Source organism: Rhamphochromis longiceps, linkage group LG1 (assembly GCF_057381845.1).
Source record: "Rhamphochromis longiceps isolate RC_006_pf linkage group LG1, R_longiceps_female_GT1.1, whole genome shotgun sequence".
Classification (NCBI taxonomy): Eukaryota; Metazoa; Chordata; class Actinopteri; order Cichliformes; family Cichlidae; genus Rhamphochromis; species Rhamphochromis longiceps.
In genome coordinates this window covers 42,429,236-42,454,616 of record NC_140557.1, presented here as the reverse complement: position 1 = coordinate 42,454,616, position 25,381 = coordinate 42,429,236, and the positions used below count along the sequence as shown (strand labels likewise).

Sequence of the window (25,381 nt, the reverse complement as noted above, 5' to 3'; positions counted from 1 at the left end):
TCTACCAGGTGTAACAATTGAGTTTAACATCCAGGCATCCATGAAAACGGAATTTATGACATTTAACAGAGTTAGAAGTTAGCAGGAAGTTAGCTCGCTAGCTTCTATCTAAATACAATATAGCATGTCCTGACTGCGGGGTTTTGGAAACAAATTAAAACGTACAGCTCAGCTATCACTTCCAGCATAAATGAAGACAGAAAACTAAACAGCATGACGTTTGTAGGGTTACTGAAGTTTGGCTAGCTGGTATATAATGATGTGCTACGTGACCGCTAGCGACACAGCTATGTTAGCATAATATAAACACGCTAACTTTTTTTCCACTCGATAAAAGTTAACGTGAGTGTTCTCGGTGGTCAGGAACAAATGTAATCGCATGGCAGGATGCTGTAAAAGGACCAAACTTTCAGCCAGGAGAACAACTGAGATAATCCATCCACAGTGTTGGGGAGTAACGGAATACATGTGCCGCCGTTACGTATTTAAAATACAAAATATGAGTAACTGTATTCCGTTACAGTTACCGTTTAAAAAGGTGGTATTCAGAATACAGTTACTTTGTTGAAATAAATGGATTACACTGCGGTACTTTCCTGTTTCATATTGTCGCGGGTCAGGACTGTTTGGGTTTTGTTTGACAGCTACGTTCTGTTGTTCCAGGCGGCAGCGTTACGGTTGCCATGGTTACAGGGCGACGCTCTCTCTCTCTCTCTCTCTGCGACTGTGTGTTTCCTGGGTGAGAGAGCGCCTTTTCGTTGTTGTTGTGCTAAGCTAACAGGCAGAATGCTACAAGCATAGCTCTAAAGAATGTAGCATCATGGGCAGTGTAGTCCGTGTTGCAGGGAGAATGGACTGCCATACACATTATGGGTCTGTGAGCGCGAGGAGGGAGAAAAAGGGGAGCTGGAAGCATGTAAATATAATAATAACCACTGCAGCCAAGAAGAGAGCCTGACGAGCCCAGCTGTAAGTAAGCTATTAAGACTCGACTGTACACCGTGTTCCTGTTTTCCTCCGAAAACAATAAGTTCCGTTGGAGCAGCCTTTCAACGCCTCTCTCTCTCTTTCGCAAGAAAAGTTGACCCACACAACAAAGTAAAGCTAGTTTTCGGCTACGAGCCGACAGGGACCCCGCCATATTAGTCAGAGGTCCCTTTACTACAGTTCGGAGTCGCGGACCTTCAGTAACAGTAATAAATCACACAGCAATAGTACATTCACGTTGTTGTAAAAAGCATGATAATATATTAAGTAATCCAAAGTATTCAGAATACGTTACTGTCATTGAGTAACGTAACGTAATACGTTACAGAATACATTTTGGGGCATGTATTCTGTATTCTGTAATGGAATACATTTTAAAAGTAACCTTCCCAACACTGCACATCCACAATACGAGGTTAGTCATTCATATACTGCTGCATGGGCTGGGCTGTAGTTACATCCTAAGGTTTTAAAAACTGAGCTTAAATAAATGATTAGCGGTAATAAAAGCCGAGGGAGGTCAACAGTGATCACTGACTGTTTTAGGAGCTTTTTGAGATTAAATAGAAGAAAATACATAACATTAAACATGTTAACAACACAAAAGCCATATTAAACGCAGACGACTTTAGGCCCGGAAGCAGGATTCGTCATGTCATCACTTAATGACCGGATTATTTTAATCACCATGTCTCAGTTCTTTTAACTCTTTTAATGTAACTGGGCTCAGTGTTGGTTCAAGCCTTTATTCGTGGAAAGCCCATTAGCTTACAAAAACGGCTTGTACTAAAATATGAATACGTAATATTTGTGATGCTAACTAACATTAGTCATGTTAGCACCTTGACTTCAACAAGCGCACAGTTCTCATTTCACTGCAAAGACGCTTCATTCTTCATATATCCGTGTTGGACAGAGTCTAAATGCCGAAGCTGAAAGACCTTTGCACAAGCACACACACTTCTTAGCTTCGCTGTGCAAAACTATGTGCACAAACAGGAGTGTAAAAAAGGCAGGCAACAAGCCTGTCTGTCTAACCAATCAGAGACCACCTTACATCACACTGTGTGGCTAATTTGCATTGCTCCGGGATTTCTGAAATGAGATCCAGTCTTTAAGTGATAACGTGATGAATTCTGCTTCCGGGCCCAAACTACTCTGTGTTTAATGAGCCTTTTATGTTTTTTTACATGTTTTAATGCTTTGTATCTTGTTCTATTTAATCTCAACAAGTTCCTAAAAACAGTCAGTGATCACTGTCGGCCTCTCTCTGGTTTTATTACCGCTAATCATTTTAAAGCTCAGTTTTTAAAACCTTATGATGTAACTACAGCCCAGCCCATGCAGCACTATATTAATAACTAACCTCGTACTGTGGATGGATTATCTCAGTTGTTCTCCCGATTGAAGTTTGGCCCATTTACAGCATCCTGCCCGAACCTTCGGGAACCCTCACGTTAACTTTTATTGAGTGGAAAAAAGTTATTGTTCATTCACCAGCTTCACTGTTTATATTATGCTAACATAGCTGTGTTGCTAGCAATCACGTAGCGACACAGCTATGTTAGCCAAACTTCAGTAACCCTACCTATGTCACAGCCGTTTAGTTTTCTGTCTGCATTTATGTTGGAAGTGATAGTAGAGCTGTACGTCTTAATTTGTTTCAGAAATCTCTCTGTCAGAACACGGTATATCATGTTTACGTGGAAACTAGCGAGCTAACTTCCTGCTGACTTCTAACTCCGTTAAATTTCATAAATTCGGTTTTCATGGATGCCTGGATGTTAAACTTAATTGTTACACCTGGTAAAGCAGCAACGCTGATCATTTTGTTACAGATGAAAGAATTTAAACTGTTTTTAACTCTCAGTGATGCCGCAGTGATCATGTGACTTGGGGACCTGCAGCTGAGTTTGGGCCCAGGCACGGCTAATGGCGTCAGACTTAAAGACCGGATAGCTAATCCAATAGTTATTAGTTAAAAAGTTAATTCACAGATTTGCTAATATAATAGCAAGTCTGTGAGCTAACAGGAAAGGGAAAAGGAAAGGCATTTTCAAATGAGGAATGGAATCACCATTTTTAATGTGATAGTTGGAGAAGATTATATTTTTATAACTCTTTTTGAACAGTTTTATGTTTGGACGTTGCTTTAATTCCATATTCAGACTGTTCCACAGTTTCACTCCATGAACAGAAACACAAAACCTTTTTCTTGTAGTACGTACCTTCCCTGTTTTGAAGTTACAAAAACCCCTTAAATTATAACTTCTTTCAAAAAAACATACTCTGAATATTACCTGGCAGTTCTTTATTTTTTGCTTTGAATAGAATTTGTGCTGTCTGGAATTTTACTAGATCGACTGCAAAATAGTGAGTTTGTATGTTCCCTGTAACCTGCAATGTGGATGATTCGAATTGCTTTTTTTTTGAAGAGTAAAAAGTGAATGTAATGTGGTTTTATAGTTATTGCCCCAGACCTCTGCACAATAGTTTAAGTATGGTGAAACCAGTGAACAGTATAGAATATGAAGTGATGTTCTGTCGAATATCAAGTATTTATTAATGGACTAATAATTCATTTTGAAATATTGATTTATAAATAGTGTTTTTATTTTTAATTAAATTGCTAAGTAATAAATTACTAATGTTTCAGTACATAAAATAATTAATAATGAATTTACAAATACATATCTGATTGCATAATTCATTATTCAAGCACAGAATCTCGATATGTGTGACTCTTGTGGTCCTCCATGCTCCCTGTGTTACTCCGGGTACACCAGCTTCCTCCCACAGCTAAAAGACATGCACTTAACTGGTGAATCCAAATATCCCCTAAGTGTGAGTCCAAATGGTTGTCTGTCTCTGGGTGGGAGCCCTGCGACAGACTGGCGACCTGTCCAGGGTGTACCCCGCCTCTTGCTGTATGGTAGCTGGCTCCAGCCCCCTGCGATCCTGATAAGGATAGGCTCTGGATAAGAGCCTCTCAAAGTTATTTATTAATTTTGTTTTTGTTTTTTTAAAAACAAAATCACAAAGGTGTTCTTTTGTGATTTTGCTTCCATCCATTTTTGTAAAATTGTGTCATTAGAGGACATAGCATACATTTTCACTGCTATGCAGGTAATACTCTGCTTTATCTGTTCATAAAGCCATATACCACACCAGTTAGTTAAAACGTGGAAAATTCCTTAAAGACATAAATGAACAGTTTTATAGGGGTATGGGCTATCATGATAATGATCAAAATCAAAGCGTCCTCTGAACACTCTGTTTCCTGACTTTTGTAGCTGATGAAAAAAATATTTAAAAAAAAATACTCCAGGATGCTTCACCTCAGTCTGTGTAAATGGTTTGTGAATTTTGTTGAGATGCTAGGCTTAGATCTTGATGCCTAAAGGTCAAACTGGCTCAGAATTGCATAGGGGTATTTGCATCCTTTTATAATTGCTTATATCTGTACTTGTTATTCTTCACTGTGCATAAGTAATGGTATATATAAAAGTGATTTTAACTCTGCCCTTATGGATATAACTGAATTAAGTTTTACTTTAAATGATGAAAAAGGCTCTCTGCAGAAACACATAAGCATGTTTTTAACTTGATTCCTGCTAAGAAAACAGTAGAATGTGTATATATTATGTTTGTGCACTTTGCAATTTAGGATGTGCTCTTTTTTTTGGAATTAATCTGTTAGAATTTTTAATGATGTTTTTTTTTTTTTTTTTTTTTAATATCCAAACCTCTGTTGTATTTCAGAGTACTATCCCTGGAGTTGGCTTCTTAAAGATCCATGCTCCTTGGAATGTTTTGTGTCGAGAGGCTGAATTCATGAAACTCAAAATGCCAACAAAGAAGGTACTCCACCAATTATTTCCCATTTCTAAAATATGAACTCAGTGTTGCTGCTGTGCTTTGACTTCAGAAGTGTTCAGATGCTGTCCTGTAGCACAATCCTTTGCACAAAATACAAAATATCAGCTGACTCAGTCCAAAAATATCATATCATATCATACAGTCCCCTATTTGTATTAGTTTGTGCTTTTCTTAAAGTGTTTTGAAAGTATCTCCAATAATGTAGTCCAGTTTATGATCGCTGTAGTACCCAAGTAAATTATTTTTAAATTTATTGACCATCAGCCTGTTTTTAATAAACTGACAGCAAAATGTATGTGAAAGAACACAGCAACAGAAAGAACTACAGCTCTCTACACCTCAACCTTTCAAGGCTCTTGAAGTGAATGGCTGGTAAACACAAAATGGAAAAAGTATATATTACATTTTAGCTCTTGGAATGAAATCATTATTCAATCAAATTGCTACTTTTGGGTAGTTTTTGGATTGTTTGGTTTTGGTTTTTTTTTTATTTCTTTTCTTTTCTTTTATTATTTGGATCTCCTCTGCAGGTTTATGAAGTGAAACAAGGCAGTAGTGTGGTGGAGAAGATCAGGATGTTCATTCACAAAGTTACAGCTCCTCTCCACCCTAAAGTCGATACCAGCCGAGCACAGTGTCAGAAACCCCTCTCTCACCCCTTCTCCAGAGAAAAACAGCACCTGTAAGTAAAATATCTGGTTATAATTATAAAGACAATTGAAAAATAGTATATCTCAAACTTAGGCTTTTACACATGTTCTTAGGCATACACTATAGAACCCGTGTGTGTTGTCTCTGAGTTGTCCAGTTTGTTGACAACCACAAATTTGTAGCTTGTTACTAATTTCCAATTTCAACTCCAAAAGTTGATTCTGTTCATCTGGACGTTTTCAGTGGGAGAAACGTGTCGTCACTCATCCAGGTGACTTCTTCAGTACATACTTCTTATAAACAGTACAGTAAATGTCCTGTTTATAAGATTGGGGAAACCTGCAGTCAGCTGAGACTGAAGAAGTCACTTTTTACTTTTAACTGCATTTTCACAAGTTTTACAAAAACCCACCCCGTGTTATTCACAATACAGCAAAGTAATTGATAATTTCTCTAATTTTACACATTTAATTCTTGTAGTTTAAGACCAAAGCGTCATGCTTTGATGCTTTGGTCTTAAACTACAGGGAGTGCAGAATTATTAGGCAAGTTGTATTTTTGAGGAATAATTTTATTATTGAACAACAACCATGTTCTCAATGAACCCAAAAAACTCATTAATATCAAAGCTGAATGTTTGTGGAAGTAGTTTTTAGTTTGTTTTTAGTTTTAGCTATTTTAGGGGGATATCTGTGTGTGCAGGTGACTATTACTGTGCATAATTATTAGGCAACTTAACAAAAAACAAATATATACCCATTTCAATGATTTATTTTTACCAGTGAAACCAATATAACATCTCCACATTCACAAATATACATTTCTGACATTCAAAAACAAAACAAAAACAAATCAGCGACCAATATAGCCACCTTTCTTTGCAAGGACACTCAAAAGCCTGCCATCCATGGATTCTGTCAGTGTTTTGATCTGTTCACCATCAACATTGCGTGCAGCAGCAACCACAGCCTCCCAGACACTGTTCAGAGAGGTGTACTGTTTTCCCTCCTTGTAAATCTCACATTTGATGATGGACCACAGGTTCTCAATGGGGTTCAGATCAGGTGAACAAGGAGGCCATGTCATTAGTTTTTCTTCTTTTATACCCTTTCTTGCCAGCCACGCTGTGGAGTACTTGGACACGTGTGATGGAGCATTGTCCTGCATGAAAATCATGTTTTTCTTGAAGGATGCAGACTTCTTCCTGTACCACTGCTTGAAGAAGGTGTCTTCCAGAAACTGGCAGTAGGACTGGGAGTTGAGCTTGACTCCATCCTCAACCCGAAAAGGCCCCACAAGCTCATCTTTGATGATACCAGCCCAAACCAGTACTCCACCTCCACCTTGCTGGCGTCTGAGTCGGACTGGAGCTCTCTGCCCTTTACCAATCCAGCCACGGGCCCATCCATCTGGCCCATCAAGACTCACTCTCATTTCATCAGTCCATAAAACCTTAGAAAAACCAGTCTTGAGATATTTCTTGGCCCAGTCTTGACGTTTCAGCTTGTGTGTCTTGTTCAGTGGTGGTCGTCTTTCAGCCTTTCTTACCTTGGCCATGTCTCTGAGTATTGCACACCTTGTGCTTTTGGGCACTCCAGTGATGTTGCAGCTCTGAAATATGGCCAAACTGGTGGCAAGTGGCATCTTGGCAGCTGCACGCTTGACTTTTCTCAGTTCATGGGCAGTTATTTTGCGCCTTGGTTTTTCCACACGCTTCTTGCGACCCTGTTGACTATTTTGAATGAAACGCTTGATTGTTCGATGATCACGCTTCAGAAGCTTTGCAATTTTGAGACTGCTGCATCCCTCTGCAAGATATCTCACTATTTTTGACTTTTCTGAGCCTGTCAAGTCCTTCTTTTGACCCATTTTGCCAAAGGAAAGGACGTTGCCTAATAATTATGCACACCTGATATAGGGTGTTGATGTCATTAGACCACACCCCTTCTCATTACAGAGATGCACATCACCTAATATGCTTAATTGGTAGTAGGCTTTCGAGCCTATACAGCTTGGAGTAAGACAACATGCATGAAGAGGATGATGTGGACAAAATACTTATTTGCTTAATAATTCTGCACTCCCTGTATTTTAAGAGCTGCTTTTCTTTCATTGGCAGCATTTCTTTATCTTTGTGGGACAAACACACAATTATCCCATACATGATGTATTTGCCCAAAAACAAGGTTAACAAATCATCACTTAATTTAATTGTCGTAAAAGGAACTGTCCAATTAATTATTAATTACATTTATTAACTTGAAAAATGAATGTGTGTTTGACATATACCTTGACATTCAAAGGGCTGTGCATAAAAATATCTAAAAAGAGAATCAAATATGCTGGAGCCTACTTCCATAAAGTTAAACAGAAATTGCTTGCATCTTTAATTACATACCAACCGATGATATCCAGGTAAGTAAATCTCCAAAGGTTTATTCTGTTCATCTGGACGTAGCATTTTCAGTGGGAGAAACGTTTCGTCACTCATCCAGGACTGCCTAGAGCTTGGACGTCAGTATGAGCAAACAGCACGTAAGATGGCGGATAACAGGAACCACCTGAGATTCAGCCTCAGATGCCGACAAAACAGGATTACTCCTAAAAGTCTGCAAATGAGCTCTTCAGTTAAAGGCTTCCGGGCAACAAAAATCCTCCAGAAGGCACAGCATCAGCTGCTTAATGAACGGGTGAGGCAAACAAATTTTACCATCGACATGCTAAAATCTCAAGAAGAGCGGATGCGACAGAGACTGACAATGCTTCTAGATGAGAATACTCTTAAAAAGGTGTTTGACTACACTGAGAAGGCTCGTCTAGCACAGCACACGAAGTCTCAGACCAGGCAACAAAGGAATTTTGACTTACTTGTTGTATGTCGGAAACCACGGCAAAATACGGAGAGTGTCCTCAACAGCCAGAAGAGAGAAGGATGCAACACCGATGTGGACAAGTGGGTGAAGAATTTGTCTGACAGACAGATCACCCAAACAGAGAAAAACATCCTTGCTAAAGGGTTGAATTTTGCTGTCATGCCGAGACAAATCCCGCTAGTGGACCTGATCACAGCCACAGAAACAGCAATTTGAAACAACAATATTGCAAAGTGGAAGCAGAGCAACTACGGACGAAAGTTTTAGCCTGTCTCAGCAATGCAAAGCCCCCAGCGTCCAACATCACCATGGAGGAGAGGAAGGCACTCACATCACTTAGTAATGACAACAACATCATCATCCTTCCGGCAGACAACTGTCACTGCTCAATCATGAAAATACTTATGAGCCCCTGAAACGAGACCCAGGTAGTGGTTATAGGAAGAGGGTGATAGACCGTCTGAAGCAGTTAGAACAAGACAATGTTGTTGACCGGACCTCATACCACAGGCTGTACCCAGGGGGGTCTACACCAAGTCTGTATGGTTTACCAAAGATACATAAACAGGACGCACCTTTAAGACCGATTGTCTGTATGATCAACTCGGTCAAGCCCAAGACAAGGTCTAGAGTGTGGCCCTTGCGTGTTGGCCCAGACACAAATTGTGTGAAGTTTAAGGAATCAAGTACATTCAAGAAATCTTTGACCAGGGGTTTATCCTCACAACACAGATGAATATTAAAGTCCCCCACTATAAGAATCCTTTCATAGTGAGTGATAAAACATGTCAAGAAGTCTGAAAATTACGAAGTAAACAAGTCATTATATTTAGGTGGACGATAGATGACTATAATTAGAACCACAGGACAGCCTAAAGTCAGAAGTTGGGACTCAAATGAGGTAAAAACACCAGGACTTTGTTTTAAATGCAAACAGATACAGTGTTTGATGATAGAGGCTACCCCGCCTCCCCTCCCACACAACCTGGGGGAGCTGAAGAAGCTGGCATCGGTGGGGCAGAGTTCCAGCAAGGGTGCCACTTACCAACGCGCAGCCATGTCTCAGTTAGGAGCATGGCATCCAGCTTATGAGTACCAAAGAAGTCCCGAAGAACATGAGTTCTATTTGATACGGATCTTGCGTTTAAGAGAGCTAATTTAACTCTCTGTCCATCCGTGGCAGCAGGCAGTATTTGTAGGTTGTTCATATTTGCTCCACCGCTCCTCGTATCCCGTCGGCATGGCGACCAATGAAGCAGCCTCGGGTGAGCGTGCTCCGATGATGTCGGGTAAATAGGAAGAAGGCAGCGCTGTTTGAGGCCAAAATAAAGTCCTAAACAGCCAGGGTCACCAATGGTAAGGACCCGCCGCATCCGAGTTCTGACCCGAACACGCTTCCCAGAGTGTGTGCCGCGCATTCGCACTGCCGTTTCAAAGGATTCCAGGGGGGATCACGGCGATGTAGTTCCCCCGGTACCGACGCCAGAGCGAGTCCTCCACATCGCTCGCTAACGCTGGAGAGCTTCAGTAGTGAGTCACGGATGTAAAGCAGCGTCTGTCGCTCATATACCAACAGGGAGTGAGTTTTTAAAACTAGCAGGGACACCACTAAGAACATAAAACGTAAACATTGCAGAACCGAGAGACGGCGTGCCATGACATCCGGCACCATCTTCAATCTATTATTTAAAACAAAATTAAAATGAAGACAACAAAGTAGTTGACCCTATGTGAAATTTGCAAGTAAGCTTGCTTACTGGTTTGAGTTTCCAAAAATTCAGTGACGATATATTCAACAGGGATTCAAACCTTACCCAGGGCACCACCCTAGAGCCAATTCATTTGAAAGCATGTAGGCCTTAACCCATAGGGCCTGGCTGGGCTCAGCTTATATAGGTAAAGACCTACAGATCCCGTATTTTGTGGATTAGTGTACAGTTGAAGGTCTTGGTGATCTAATATACAGCTCCTTTAGGCATATGGAGTGCCACCTCTCTGGTGTGGAAGGAGCCTGAGCTTATGGTTGAGAAACCTCAACCTCATTTCACAGCCTTTTTGCTGAGGAGGCAGCACAGACCTTTCATTATTTGGTAGCTGCTACTTGTTGTAGCACCAGTACATGATCTACATGGTGGACACCAGAGATGAAAAATGCTGTCAGGTGAAAGCAGTCCTGTTGAGCTTTGTTGGCTTTTGGGATCCTGGATACACCTGTTAGGTACCAACTGAAACAAAACCTTGGTGATTTCTGAAAGGCTTTTGTTTGGTTCAAAGTCATTCGGGCAGACCATCAGAAAATTTTGGAAAGGGAAAATTTTCCCTACCCACTGTTTACTGGATTGCTATTGACTTCAACTTAGGATGCATTCAGGCAGTAGCAGCAATTTGAGTTTTCCTAAACAGTACTGACATGTCTGCTGTAGAGAAGGTAGTCTGGAAACACAGGGTCAGCTGAGATCCCTGGGATGGTTAAAAACATGCTTTAAATGTTGGGGGTTATCCTAGTTATTGTCTGAATTGCTGTGGTGGTCCACCTATTAAAAAGGGGGAACAAATAGTGTGCTTTAACAATTCTCAGATTCCCTGAGGAGCTCTATTTGAGGATACTAGAGAAGAACGTCTCCCCGTTAGTCAAATCTTGAATTCAGAAGTTAAAATGTAGCTTTTATCCCAGTAGTGGGACACTCAAGGCTATTCAAGGATACATGGAAGGTTGTCCAGCCAGTCTTCATCTGAGTTTTGCACTTCAAGAATGTATTCAAATGCATCCTTTGAGATGTACACTACAGGGAGCTTTGGTAATATGGGGTTCTGGGCTTAATGGTTTTGGCTATTTGGACCCTGTGCAACCATTGTGGAAACTTGGTTTTGTACTGCTGGCAAAGAGTAAGACTTCGCTGAGTGTACTGGACTCCAGTCTCTGTCACCAGTTTTAGTCATAATTTATGGATCAAATTTCTAGGCACAGCTAAGAGGTTGAGGATGTTGGATTCAATTTTCTCTGCATCTAATCCTAGCTTTTTCCAGTTGGTGTGATTCTGTTGGCTTTATGAAGCATTTAGGTTACTCTGGGGTTTCTGCAGCCAAAAGTAGAGCTACTAAGATGTGGATTGGAACTTCTGAGTCTGAGGCCATGGTTCTCAGTTGGAAAAGGTTGCAGTGCCACCTCCAGGTTGGGAATGAATTTCTGCCCCAAGTGAAAACATTCAAGTATCTTCGTGGCTTTCTAGAAAGAGCCTAGAAACCCACTTTATACTCAGTAGCAAATAGCAGTAAGATAAGAAGCTATAAGGCTGTTTCTGAACAAGTCTTAAATAACAATTTTCAGTGCCTGCTGTACATTGAAACAGAGGCGATACAAAATGAAAATATAGGTTTTAGATTTATCAAGTGACCAAAAACTAATTTAAAAATATGCTAATTGTGTTTGATGTCCGTTGTGTGTTAATTTTAAACACCTTTAAAATGTGGATAATAAAGAAAGGAAGCTCGATGTATCCATTCAAAAACATTAAATAGTTGAATAAATGAGCAATGTTAGCTGACAGAGAGTGTTCTCCGAGGGAAACAAGAACATTACTATCAGTTTTAGAATTAAAAACCAGAGAGAAGATAACTGCAAATCTGGAATCAGAGAAAAATACATTCACAGGATAGACTTTGATATTTCATATTGTTTTTCTAAACTGAACTGAAGTTGGAACTGGCAACTTTACAACTTTATAACAGGAAAGCTGAAGCTTTCATCATGATCAGGTTCGCATAGTGATCAAATAAAGCTAGTCTACAGCAAACATTTATTTTATCAGCACAATGAAAGAGAAATCCCAGAATAAAAGATTTAGAATAACTTGACTAAATATAGGCTGCACAGGCTTTATGTTCTCTCTATAAGTGAATTTGCTTTTAAAGGCAGTAATAAGAGAACACTAATGTCTTACAGTCATCCTGCTGGGATGTATGGAGGAGAGAGTGGGCAGTGAGCAGCTATATTTGGAGCTCTGACTAACAGCTTGCAAGAGATATCCCTCCACATTTTCTCTGTTACTTAATGTTCGGCTCTGAAATCACTCTAACCTAAGCAACTTTCCTAGTTCTAGATTACAAAATGTATCTTACAAAGCATTTCTGGCTTCATTAGAAATGCTTTTGATTCCTACATATCTCCACAGTTGTCTTGAACTAAATGATGTAATTTCCAAAGAAATGTTACGTTTCTTGGTATGAAACAAGAACACCATTCAACCAATAAAACTGCAGCTGTAACATATTAATGCTGGCTGACAGAGCTGATGGAACTTATAAACAAGGCCAAACAACTACTATGAAAAACACAATTGCTGATTGACTGGAATGATTCAAAATGACCAACAGAATATCACCGAGAGGCTAATAAACATCACAGAACTGGAAAGAAGAACATGAGATGGGTGGGAGTGCCTGATCTGAAAAGAAACAGTTCATAATGAAATGATTAATAAATAATAATTAATAAATGAAAAAAAAGCCAAAAGCTTTATTTAAGTTGAGGGTTATCGAGGTAACATGGGGAATAGCTTTGTGGAATTCCTGTCTGATATTGGAATTATAACGGATTCACTCAGTTCAGACTTTCTGTATGTTTTTCTTTTCCTGCATCTATTATATAGACTACATAGTGAAAAAGAGCACATTTCACAAACATGCCACAAGTGTTTCTTTGCATCTGTAACTCATCTGTGTTGTTTTCTTTTTTCTTTCTTATCAGATTTGATCTCTCTGACAAGAACAAGTTCTTTGACAGCAAGACTCGGAGCTCCATAGTAAGTATTTGTTTTAGTAGATGGATGGTTGAAGAGTTAATCCTGTATATATTGATACATGTCAAAATAAAGAAATAATTGTTTGGCTTATGATTATAAGGTTCTAATTCTGTACAACAAGAGAGTGGCTGGAATTTAACCAAAACACTTCATGAATCGGAGTTCCCTGCTTTGTTTTCTGTCAAATGTTCAGCTCCTCATCCTCAAAGAGACAAACTGCATTATTGCTACAGTTTTCTTTTTTGTTGTTTAACGGTCAGGTCTATGAGGTACTGAAGAGGACAAAATGCATCAAACCCAAATATCCCTTGGGTAAGAAATCTGCCTTTCTGATACTAGGAATGAATCAATGTGCAATTAATCCTAGTCTCTCTTTGATTAGGTCCACAGGCCGAGAGCGGTCTTGACACATGTAGAATTCCCCATCATGTCCATTTTAACCATATCAGTACAATAGCTGAAATATTAGATAATGAACGTCAATAATCCCACAGAGGATTTTTGACTGTGTGAGAAACAGAATTGTACTGAAAAAACTCCTTTATTCTAACACGAAAAAACAGCCTAACACAGTGAAACAATTTTTAAAGTCCACTTCTAGGTTTTAACAGCACCTGAAGAAAAATATTAAATTAAATTAAGAATATAAAATGTAGCTGACAGTCACATAACTCAGACGAAGGTCAGATTTGCACAACAAATGATAATAAAATTGTGACCACCAGCACTGTTATTATCAGCAAAAGTGGCAGTGATCTGCACAACTGTTCAAAATACAGAAACTCTGTAGGACAGCAGCTTTGCACTAGCTTTTATTTATGAGCGATTTACTGAATATGTTGATGATCAGAGCCGACTGTGACATTATGCTCAAAAGCAACTCAAGGGCTTCAGATAACGAACTAATGGTTGATCATGCACTCTTTTCTGCATTTAATTATACAACATGGTGTGTGTGTGTGTGTGTGTGTGTGTGTGTGTGTGTGTGTGTGTGTGTGTGTGTGTGTGTGTGTGTGTGTGTTTCTGAATTATAATTCTGTTAAATGTGCCTTCATGCAGGGCTCACCAGTCTGCTAGCCAATGGTGTGTACACATCTGCTTATCCTCTCCATGATGTGAGTATCACACTTTTGGGCTCCCCCATGTTTGACTGAGAAGGCTGATGTTTATACACCACGATAATGATTATAGTTCAGTGGGTTTCCTAAAATCTACAATTACTAAGCTGCTTGTACACTATTATTTAAAAAGAAACAAAAAAACCAAAACATTGTTTACATTTACTCTCAGCTCTCTCTGTGATTTTATGTATTTTTATGTAGCTCAGTTTAAGACAGTAATATTTTTTAATTGTGATGCTGTAATTGGGGCGGCTGTAGCTCAGGTGGTAGAGCAGGTCACCTAATAACCAAAGGTTGGTGGTTTGATCCCAGTCTGCTGTGTGACTCGTGAATGTACAAGTTGTGTAAAGTGCTGTGTGTGTGTTTTTAGTTCATGGTGTATTGACTTTTATTTCCATGGTGTCTTTCTACTGTTTTATCTTATATCTGCTGTGATTTTGTTGTTTAGTTGCTTGTAAAATGTAAATAAAATGTATTATTGTTGTTATTTTTACCAATATTCCTTTTCTAAATGTTAACCTAAAGTCAACTAGGGAGGCTGTTATACAGTGGAAATGTGTATAATACTGAATATGAAACCTGTGTGTTACAGGGAGACATTGAAGGGGTGAGTGCAGAACCTAATGACAGGAAGGTAAGTAGAGAATACAAATACTTCTTTGTAACAGTATTACACCAAAACATAGTCTATTAAAAAAAATCTCACTTATATTCAACCTAAACTGACTGATGACAAAACTGTGACCTTACACCCTGTTTTTAACTGACAATGGAGTTTGGAAGCTATCGTGGAAGCTCAAGTGAAGTAGAAAAGCACTACGTAATAACTAATAACGAGTCCATTTAGCATTACAGATACTGAATTAACTATCATGTATCTGGATGCACGCTCAATCTTCCAGGTAAGGAAATCACAAAAGGTTGATTCTGTTCATCTGGACGTTTTCAGTGGGAGAAACGTGTCGTCACTCGTCCAGGTGACTTCTTCAGTCTCAGCTGACTGCAGGTTTCCTCTTCCTCTGATGGCCATGAGTCCCATTCACAGAGAGTTGGGGAATGGCTCCAATCACAGCATTGTGAGATGGTGACAGATGGACAATTAGACCCCCTGCTCGATTCAGAGATGGTCTCTCTCTTTTCACGTAAATGGCCTCCTTGACTCACCCTTAAACCAGCGTTCCTCGCTGTACAGGATGTGTACATTCTCATTGAAAGAGTGTCCACTGGCCTGTAGGTGTCACCCACATACCTGAATCAGTGACTTGGTCGTGTTCCTGGATAGGATAACATGGCCCTCTTTTCTACTTCTTCTATGTACAAGTTGGCCACGATGGGTGAAACTGGGAGCCCACGGCACACCTGCGTTTCTGTCTGTAGCACCGACCCTTGTATGTGAAATAGGTGGAATGAAGACACAGTTCAAACACACTTGATCGGTGCTGAGATCGGGGTCATCCTGTAATCTCTTACGCACTACGTCGACTGCTTCAGTGACTCGAACACAAGTAAGAGAGACGTAACATCATACAACACCATGGTTTCATCTGCCTCCATAATGACATCTCTCAAAATCTGAAATGTTGTGGATGTGGTGCTCAGAGCTGCCCACCAGCGGGTTGAGGACTGAAGCCAGAAACTTGGAGATGTTACAGGTGACCGAGTGGATCATACAGACTGTTGGTCTTAAAGGTGCACCCTGTTTATGTAACTTTGGTAAACCTTTCAGACTTGGTGTAGCTTCCCTCTGGTTATATTAGTGATCAAAAACTGATCTCACAGCCATTGTTCATGTAGTGGGCTGGTTTCAGTCATTGTGCAAATGTACTGTTTATAAGGTTGGGGAAACCTGCAGTCAGCTGAGGCTGAAGAAGTCATTTGGATGAGTGACGAAACGTTTCTCCCCCTGAAAACGTCCAGATGAACAGAATCAACCTTTTGGGCTAACTGTCATGTGCTGTCCCCCTGCTAGAATTAGGAAATGAGAATGTGCAGAGCTAATGCAGTCAACTGCTTTATAACTGCATCATATAGCAGTTGGGTGTGGGCATGACTATATATGTGAATGGTTGTCTGTTTCTGTGTCAGCCATGTAATAGACTGCTGATCCCCGAACCCCCAATAATGAATGGATGGATGATTATGAAATTAAAATCTGGAAACATTTCTTTTGGCACAATAAATGTTATTGCATTAGGACGTATAACGTGAAACTGATAAAAACTGATTCAATTCAGTTTTATTTATATAGCGCCAAATCACAACAAAAGTGGCCTCAAGGCGCTTCATAGATAAAAATTGATAAATCTGCAAAAAAATAGCCTCTAATTCTTTAAAAAAAGAAAAAAAATATATATATATAAATAATATATATATATATATATATTTGTAGCATGTGATATATTTATTGAGTCGTGCTTCTGTTCACAGCTCCTGTACGAACAGTGGGCAAGCTACAGTGTCTTCTACAAGTACCAGCCCATTGGACTTATCAGGTGAGATCCATATCTGGCATGAAATTGCTGACAGGAAATGCAGTTTGCAAAACCACAATTTATTTGTCCTCTGACTTTAAATTGAGGAAATTAATTTTAATCAGATAGGTCTTGTAATTATGACTTTAATAGTGGCATACATGACCTATTTACATGGAATTAAGCTCAACTATTAAGGAATCACAGTTAATTTTGCAGTGATGGATTTGACAGTGATGTGACCTCTGTATCTCCTCTCACCCAGGAAATATTTTGGGGAAAAGATTGGACTGTATTTTGCCTGGTTGGGAGTCTACACACAGATGCTGATCCCTGCTGCCATCATTGGAGTAATTGTATTTCTCTATGGCTGTGCTACTGTCGATGATAACATACCTAGGTACGCTGGACATATTTATTTATTTTTTATTGCCTTTATTGCAAGTGTCAGCTTGCTATGATTCCAATTTTGTCTAAAACTCACCGCAGGTAGGTAACATTTTTGTGATTTTATTTTATTTTATTTTATTTTATTTTATTTGTGACCTGTTGACATTTGCATCACAAATGGAGTGAACAAATTTCTCATTTTCATGTCTTAATAACAAGAAGAACGTAGCCAGGAGTACAAGAAAGCGTAGGTCTACAGTAAAGAGAGAGGTGGCAATGGAAAAGGCTTAGAGTGAGTTGTATGTGGAGCTAGAAGCTAAGAAACGAGAAAGGGACTTGTACCAAGCCAGAAAGGGTGTGCAACAGATTTTAGGTTTGACAAAAATGGAAATGTGCTAAGAAATGACGGAAATGTGTTGAGAAGATGAGCGAAGTACTAGAGGACTGTTGGTAAATCAGGAGGTGGAGAGGATTAGTAAGGAAGAAGTGAGAGTGGGATGAAAAGTGCATAGGAAGTATAGCAAGTTGGTCTCAGTAACAGACGGGAAGGTGTCTCCGGCTTTTGGCTTAGACTGATTCATATCTGAAATCTATTCTTTTTTGTTAGCATGGAAATTTGTGATCCCAGAAACAATATTACCATGTGTCCACTATGCGACCAAGCCTGCAGCTACTGGAAGCTGGTTACAGCATGTGGCACAGCCCGAGCCAGCCATCTGTTTGACAATGCAGCCACTGTGTTCTTCTCTGTCTTCATGGCTCTATGGGGTGAGTACAAATTGCTGTCCAAATATATAGGCAACAACCAGAAAATATGCAGACCACCAACAAATAAAGCTCGTGCAGCAAAGCATCGCTAAAACTGTACCAAATTCAAGACTGCATTGTCTGTAAAGGTTCTCAGTCATCCAGGTCATCGTAGTCTAAGGAGCTCGGAACAGAAGACTGTATTATTTTAAAGCTTTGATCTATGGAACCAGCACCTTTGTTTCAGTGTATTTTTAGTGCCAAATACTGCCAGACTTTATATTTCATATTTTATATTAAGAAATATGAAAGGTGCAATCATACAAGTGGAGTCATCAACTGTGAGCAATGTAACATCAGCACATCTTATTATGAACCCCTTATATGAATTAACAAAAAGCATTTGGAGGATTGTAAAATGTGCATGATTTCCAAATCGTTTTATAAATCCGTACTTTTTAAATAAAGGCACTGCTTGCTGTTGATTATGTACATTATGTAACAAAACTTGCATAACCTTATATGAACAGGTACAATAAAAGTATAAAATGTTCACACTCTCTATGGTTGCCATTTATATATACGGAAAATAGCAAGAAACATGTTGCAGCTGGTGTCCGAGCATGCGTTGAGTTTGTGTGTCTTATTATGTAGCTGTTCTCTTTATGGAGCACTGGAAGAGGCGGCAGATGAGACTCAACTATGTCTGGGACCTCACAGGGTTTGGAGAGGAGGAGGAGGTGAGATAACCCCACATGTGTTTTAATGCACAGAGCATAATTGTTACCTAGTGTTAATTAGTAAATAGTGATAATGAATAATAAGTTTGCACTTTTTGCACAAGTTCTTTTTCTGTGCAAATATTACTGTCCATCTTTTTAATGTTAATGTGCTAATTATATTTTTAGGACCACAATAACTACAAAACCTGCACAGTTTGTAGTATAAACGTGTGATGCTAGAAACACAAATGAAATAGAAACTTGAAGTTTGTTGTTGCAGTGCCATATGTTCCAGTTGATCTTTGCTCGTTTTACAAAGTGCTTTGGTCAAACATGAAAGCAGATGTTAAGGTTTAACAACACTCTTCTTCAAACAGAGACAAATATGGATATAAAGGATACAGGAATCTTCTATGCAGCTATCTTAAAAACACATTCCTACAGTAATAAGTAACATAATGGTTGAGATAAGATAAGGTTCCCACACAAACCTTTAGGAGTGAATGTCTTTTAAATCATAATGTACACAGTACAATTCAATACAATATCATATCGTCATTATATTACTCTTAAAAAACATGAAATGTTTTTAACTTGACACGTAAACTGATATCGCTTTTATGTTCTTGTGTGTTTGGTTTACTTCACAGGGGGAACACAAGGTTTGACTTCTTTTTCACTAACTGTTACAGATCTGTTCTGACTTTTCTTCTCTTTTAAGGTGTCTAACAGTCTCCATGTGGTCTTTTTACCTGACTTTGTCTCTGTGGTTCAGTTGTGTTGCACATCTGGCTTGACTATCTTTTGAGGTTTGTTCTGAAGATGTGGTCCAGTTAATTAGTTGATCAATACAGCAGTCTTGGCATTTCTAGGACTCACAGCTCTGAAGTTGTCTGACTTTTATCTTTTTTATCCATTTTTTTATTTTTGGTGGGAATAACTTAGAAATGACCACATTATGACATTCTGGTTTCTTCCTTGTCACCCTGCTATTACAGTGTTATTACGGAGCTGTATTTCCATATTATTACCCCCAGTTTTGGCGCTCTTATTATCCTATTACTGTAATTTCATGGTAATAATACTCAACTGTAACTACTGTTGCTACCATTATATTACCTGCATATTAAGTGGTTATTACTTTAGTAATTGCATAGTAACGAGTTAGAAATTACCATATTATTACTCTTGTTACCTACTATTACCCCTTTATTACTGAGCTGTAATAGCAAGTGCTACCAATTCTTGACTTTTAATCTTCTTGAAATAAAAATCTCAAATGCAATGAGGATTCAATACAGGCAGGATATTTTGGCGCCATGTTTGATGTGTATTTAAAATGGTTTAACAATTCATTGACTGAGACACGCCTTAGATGAAGGAGCAACTAAGAATGTTCTAGAGAAGCTGCTAGCTGACCTTTGAGTTCAGAGAGAGCAAATGCAGGTAGAAGTCTCTGAGAAGGAAATGGAGCCAAGCTATGAAACATAAAAAGCTTGTAAGCAGATGAATTAAGGTAAAGTAATTCAGTGTTATTCATGAGATGCTGTAGCCCAGCACAAGGTCCAGTGTAGTTGGCTTTTGACTGACTTTTCAAGATTAAATGTCTCGAACATGGTGATTAAAACGAGCAGTAAAGCTAGAAAAAGAAGAAAGAGAGCAAAGGTAATTATGTGTGGTTGTTATTACAAACGATAGCCATCCCACTCCCATATTTGAGTTGCTAGGCATGAGTAGTTAGGATGGCCTCTCTTTGTCAGCGGGATGTGGTATCCCATCCTTTGGCAGGACTCAGTGATGAAGATGTTGTGAATAAAATACATCTTTGGGACCTCATTAAGTCAACAAAACAAAGAAAAAACAAAACCTAGTAGAAAAACTAGAATCGGTGATAAATACAGCTGAAGGTTGTGATGGCTTGCATAAAAAACTGAGTTAGTTACTGAAACAGAATTATTAGGGCAGAAATGTCCACGTACAGTAAGGCAGATGCAGAGTAAATGGTGGGGGTTCAGCACGACCTTGTGAAACATGCTGAGGAGGATTGACTTGTAGGATAGGTCGTGCAAGGTTCAGGAACGTTGCAATGCAAATGGCATCATCTGTGTAAGTGGCAAATATGTTGGTCCTACTGATCCAGGTCTGCAGGTTATGGGGTTCAGTTAAAGCACAGGCTTAGGTAGGTCCACATAATACAGAATTATGAACTTCAAAATGCTTTTAGATCACTTTTAGCTCCGGTGGTACCTCAGTGGACATGTAGGCTGGTAGAATAATCTTATGTCAAATACATGTATTTTCTCCAAAATGGATCAAATAAAAAATCTCAGTGGAAATATGGAAGCAAATACATTCTTCATGTCGTCTACTTTCTGTAGTTCATACGTCAGTGTTGAAATCGACACTGTGATAATGTAAAGCAGGTTCTGAATTAATGTCTTGTTAAACATCTAGATGAGATGGTATAAAAAATGGTTACTTGAAAAAGTTCAAGCTATTTCTACTTGATCGGTCCACATGAAAAATAGCCTTGTTCAGCACAGACCAGTTCTTCTGCTTACTCAGCTGTACTGGACAACATTGTCATTTTTCCTATTTGGAAGCTTGCTCATGTGTGTTTCACTGAGCCTGTGTGTCTGTACATTAGTCTGACACATGTACCTTTAGGCCACTGTCTAACCGTCAGCTTTGTTTTCTAGTGATGCAGTTTCTCTTTACACACAGCTCCTCCTCCGCTGGGTACACATCCATTCAATTCTGGCTGCATATCACATTCCTTAAGATATAAACATGTATTTCTCACCATTAAAGGAACATTTCACCATCAGCTACACACGTCACTATTACACAACCATTTAATTTCATTTGTAAATTAAATGGTTAAGAGTTAAAATTTGGAAGGAAAGAATAAAAATTGGGAACCAATCTAATGTTTAAGAATACAGAGAAGAAAAATAACGGTATTAATCCTAAAGGAAAAATTATATGCATCATTAATCATCATCATGTGTCATTGTTTTAAACTTTATGTAATACTTGTTTGTTCGTATCTTTGGGGATTTTTGTTTTTTTGGGGGGGGTCCCAGAAATATAAGAAATCCCCAAAATACTGCCTTTTTAATAAAGGCAGTAAATTTCTAAATGAGCTAGAAATATGATGGATTGATGCTTTCCACCTTAAAATTCTGTAAATGCCAAAATAGGATAAACTACTGGTGTAGCTGGTGTATTTCTTTCATGGTGAGTTGATACATATCTTCCTTTTCTTGTGCAGAGTTGTACAGAAACCTAAACACCAAGTGCTTATTTTGCAAAACTTTTTGCCACAAGGCTGTTTAACTTATTCCTGTCTCCATTCTGAATTCCAAATGGGATCTTCTCTTGCAAGTTTAACGTCTTGCACATTTAGTACTAATCAACAAAAAGCACCATCAATAAAAGTAACAAGCAAATGTTCTCTTCCAGGACCACAATCGAGCTGAGTACGAGTTCCGGGTCATGGAAAAGAAAGTGAAACTGGAACATTCGGACTTGATGGTAAAATTAAGTCAATTTTTTTCTGACAAAATCTTTTCATGTTTCCAGTGCTTTATGAAAATATGGATATTGGATGCATCACAATTTTATTTACATAGACAGTTGCTGATTTAAAATAGTGTTGGTTCAGTGGTTGCTGTCACGTCACCTTTTCCCAAAGTTCAAATTGATGCATGTTAGGTTAACTGGTTATTCTAAATTGCCATTGGATGTAGATATAAGCACATATGATAAAGCACTGTGTGCGAAATGGTCAATGTGGGTTTAATGTAAATCACTATGTAATATGTTGTGTTCTGCTATGTAATGACCTGCAAGCCACAGAGGTCACTACATAGTGATAACTTGCTTGGTTTAACTGGTTTTCTGAGTACAGCCTGATTTAATCTAATTGGTTGTTAATGATGTTGCTTTTGAATAAAGATAAGGCTCAAAGTGTAAGATATCCTGAGCCCCCCCAAAAATCCTTGCGTTATATCAAGGACACACCTTTTTCATCCTATAAACATGGAGTCATCTCAGCATCTTGACCCAATTTTAAGTCACTCAAATGTGACACTACAGCTGAGGGCAGAATTAACTCTGCTCCACTGGAGCCACTGATTTGTGTCTATGCTTGTTATATGTGCTTTGTGCAACTCCATGACCAGTGTATAAAGGGCTGCTACTGAAAGACAGAAATAAGGCAGTGGAAGGGGAATTGCACATCTGCATCAGGTCTTAATGCCCTTCATTGTGTGTGTGTGTGTGTGTGTGTGTGTGTGTGTGTGTGTGTGTGTGTGCGTGTGCGTGCGTGTGTGTGTGTGTGTGTGTGTGTGTGTGTGTGTGTGTGTGTGTGTGTGTGTGTGTGTGTGTGTGCGTGTGTGTATAGGATGAAAAGGTGAAGCTGACATGTACAGATAGGCTGCCTGCTTACCTGACTACTGTGGTCATGATGGGTTTTATGGTGAGTACCAGTAGTCTCCCACTGTGTTCACCAACATGTGTTTCTGAAGCATGAGTGATGATGTCATTGTCCCATATTATTTCTGTTTCTGGCAATACTATGTTGAAAGGTTTTTGTAAATGAGAAAGGCGAGAATATAATGTTACTACATAAGTTTTAGGATTTGGACGACAATAATGTGCTTAATCACAAAATGAATTCAGGCTCTTATTAATTGAAGTATTGACAATGTATTTATATTTGCCTACAAATACTTGAAGATAGGCACACTTCAATACATGGGTGATATTAAACCTGCTTCTTTGGTCCCCATGATAGGACAGAGAAAACCCGACTCAGTGGTCAAAACATTTATAATTGTTTATTCAATCATCAGAAGAGAGAGCCCTGCACAGCCCAAAGCCAGCTGCAGAATCTCTGACATTAGCAGCCAAACATGTGTCTCATATAGGTGTTATTTTGGTCCTTGTATGTACTAGTTCCGCTTTTCTGTCTGGTTTCATGTATTCCTATACCTCTGCAGCTCTACCCTAGACTACCTGTTTTTCAGTCTGGCTAAGCACTTGGTTTATCAAAAGTGGCCTTGCTTTACAAACCTTCATTATTAAAGTACATAAAAACAATATAATCAGAAAATAAGCACTAAGAATATATTAATTACATGACAGTGACAAGTCAGTTTTTACAGAAAACAACTGTGAAAACTGTAATTTAGCAGAAAAACAAGTATTTCCTCATCTCACATCATAAATATGCAGTAGTTTCTGGGCAGGAACTATATTATGGAGGCGATTCATTGTTCATGCCTTTACATCTTTAATAGTCAGTGTTTATATGCTTGATGGATGTTTTATTAACTCCTCATTTTATCAACGTAAATGTGATAAATGCTGTTCTACCCTACCAACTTACAAGAAAAATGAATACCATAAAAATGTCCTGGCTGATGTGACCTTATAACAATAAAGCCAAGTCTAACTTTTTTTAAATACATTTCACTGTTCAAACATAACTTTCAAAAGTGTTTCCTGTCCTTTAAAATACCTGGACCTTAGGCAAGGTTAAGCCACTCAAAACATGACCTGAAACGCGTACTTTCAGTTTGAAAGTTTTATTTGTCACATACACAATCATACACAGTATGACATACAGGGAAATGCTTATTGTTTTGCAATCAGATTGACAGTGAACAAAAACAGTTATTGGTCATTATTTTGTTATTAAGTGCATGGAACGTGTCGAGAGCCCAGTCTTACATGTTTCCCACCCTCACTGACTGGTGAGGATCCACTGACAGTGGTCCTAGTTGGTGAAAAGAGCTGAGGGGATTATACTACTGAACTACGGAAACTTAAAATGTTATTATTGTAAAATGCATGAAGTTATACACTACTTACATGGTTAATGGCGTGATTTTTATATAGCACTTTATACAGCATGGCATGCAGACTGGAGCAGCCAGGGATCTAACCACCAACCTTATGATTAGTAGATGACCTGCTCTGTCTAGTAGTGTGTTAGCATTCTCTTTTGCCAATCTCAAAGAAATTGTAGACATTTTACCTTTAGCACCACTTTCAGTCATTAATCCTTAAAGACAATATGAACTCCTCCTCATACCAGTGTCTTAAAAGTTGTTTTTTTTATACCACTTAACAAATGCAAGTACATTCCCATAACAAGGTCCTTAGAATTACAAGGTCATCAAACAACTTGGCTATGGAGCATACATTACCTTTGCAAAGCACTTTATAGGGTATTTATTATGTGATTATGTGGAATGAAATGAAGGCTGCGATTGAATATGCTGTTGTATGAAAATGTGGGTATTTAATAATAATAATTCATTGCATTTATATAGCGCTTTTCGAGACCCTCAAAGCGCTTAACAATGCCACTATTCATTCACTCTCACATCCACACACTGGTGGAGGCAGCTACAGTTGTAGCCACAGCTGCCCTGGGGCAGACTGACAGAAGCGAGGCTGCCATATCGCACCATCGGCCCCTCTGACCACCACCAGTAGGCGGCAGGTGAAGTGTCTCGCCCAAGGACACAACGACCTTCTGATTACAAGACAAAAACACCCAACTCTTGAGCCACGATCGCCCTAAATAAATGTGTCTTCTACAAAAAACTGGAATCAAAATACTGAACTTAAGCTGCTACTGAAATTTCATCAAGACCAATCTAAATGCTTCAATATGGTGGTTAGGTTAACTGGTGATTTTAATTTGCCCCTCAATATGTGTTA

General features: G+C 38.9%; 1 protein-coding gene across 4 annotated transcripts in view; it reads left to right on the top strand.

Annotated features, from left to right (window-relative positions):
• The window catches only part of ano1a (anoctamin 1, calcium activated chloride channel a), a 51,151-nt gene that overhangs the window by 15,285 nt on the left and 10,485 nt on the right, over window positions 1–25,381 (top strand). For 3 of the 4 annotated variants that reach the window (XM_085409821.1, XM_085409797.1, XM_085409813.1), the window contains exons 4-16: window positions 4,750–4,848; window positions 5,397–5,548; window positions 13,138–13,192; window positions 13,453–13,504; window positions 14,252–14,307; window positions 14,906–14,947; window positions 16,741–16,805; window positions 17,050–17,184; window positions 17,782–17,942; window positions 18,576–18,661; window positions 19,294–19,305; window positions 22,109–22,180; window positions 23,052–23,126. In XM_085409821.1, the coding sequence (XP_085265947.1) occupies window positions 4,750–4,848; window positions 5,397–5,548; window positions 13,138–13,192; window positions 13,453–13,504; window positions 14,252–14,307; window positions 14,906–14,947; window positions 16,741–16,805; window positions 17,050–17,184; window positions 17,782–17,942; window positions 18,576–18,661; window positions 19,294–19,305; window positions 22,109–22,180; window positions 23,052–23,126 (1,062 nt within the window). The remainder of the gene's footprint in view (window positions 1–4,749; window positions 4,849–5,396; window positions 5,549–13,137; window positions 13,193–13,452; window positions 13,505–14,251; window positions 14,308–14,905; window positions 14,948–16,740; window positions 16,806–17,049; window positions 17,185–17,781; window positions 17,943–18,575; window positions 18,662–19,293; window positions 19,306–22,108; window positions 22,181–23,051; window positions 23,127–25,381) is intronic. The other variant, XM_085409805.1, reaches the window with a different exon arrangement.